Source organism: Ailuropoda melanoleuca, unplaced genomic scaffold (assembly GCF_002007445.2).
Source record: "Ailuropoda melanoleuca isolate Jingjing unplaced genomic scaffold, ASM200744v2 unplaced-scaffold38894, whole genome shotgun sequence".
Taxonomy (NCBI): Eukaryota; Metazoa; Chordata; class Mammalia; order Carnivora; family Ursidae; genus Ailuropoda; species Ailuropoda melanoleuca.
Genome location: NW_023210385.1, coordinates 1 through 555, shown reverse-complemented (window position 1 = coordinate 555; position 555 = coordinate 1). Strand labels below are relative to the sequence as shown.

The following is a 555-nucleotide window of genomic DNA, read 5'->3' as shown; positions in this document are numbered from 1 at the left end:
CGATCGCTTTCGCAATACGCTTGGGATTAGTCACAGTCAGGTCATCACCCACAACCTGGATATCCACACTGGCAGTGAACTTGGACCAGGCTGGCCAGTCGTCCTGGTCAAAGGGGTCTTCAATCGAGACAACTGGGTAGTCCTTAACAAAGCTCTTGTACAGGTCAGCAAGCTCATCAGGGGAGATGTAACGGCAGGGGTTGTCCTTTGACTTGAAGTCCAGATCATACTTTCCAGCACGGTAAAACTCTGAGGCAGCCACATCCATGCCAATGATTATCTTGTCTGTATAGCCAGCATTGCTTATAGCGGTCTTCAACAGTTCCAAAGCTTCTTTGTTCTCCAGGATGTTGGGGGCAAAGCCTCCTTCATCTCCCACATTGGTGGCATCCTGGCCATACTTTGCCTTGATCACGCTCTTCAAGTTGTGATAAACCTCTGTCCCGATGCGCATTGCTTCCTTGAAGGTACTTGCTCCTACCGGCAGGATCATGAACTCTTGCATGGCCAACTTGTTCCCTGCATGAGATCCACCATTGATCACATTGAAGGCAG

At 49.7% G+C, this 555-nt stretch overlaps 1 protein-coding gene across 1 annotated transcript; it reads right to left on the bottom strand.

The window, feature by feature from the left end:
* Nucleotides 1–7: 7 nt before the first annotated feature.
* On the bottom strand, nucleotides 8–550 carry LOC117798959 (enolase-like; the record flags this gene model as incomplete). Its single annotated transcript, XM_034651418.1, has 1 exon — nucleotides 8–550. A coding segment is annotated over one exon (543 nt), but the record flags the coding sequence as incomplete, so codon positions are not given.
* Between the last annotated feature and the right edge of the window lie 5 nt (nucleotides 551–555).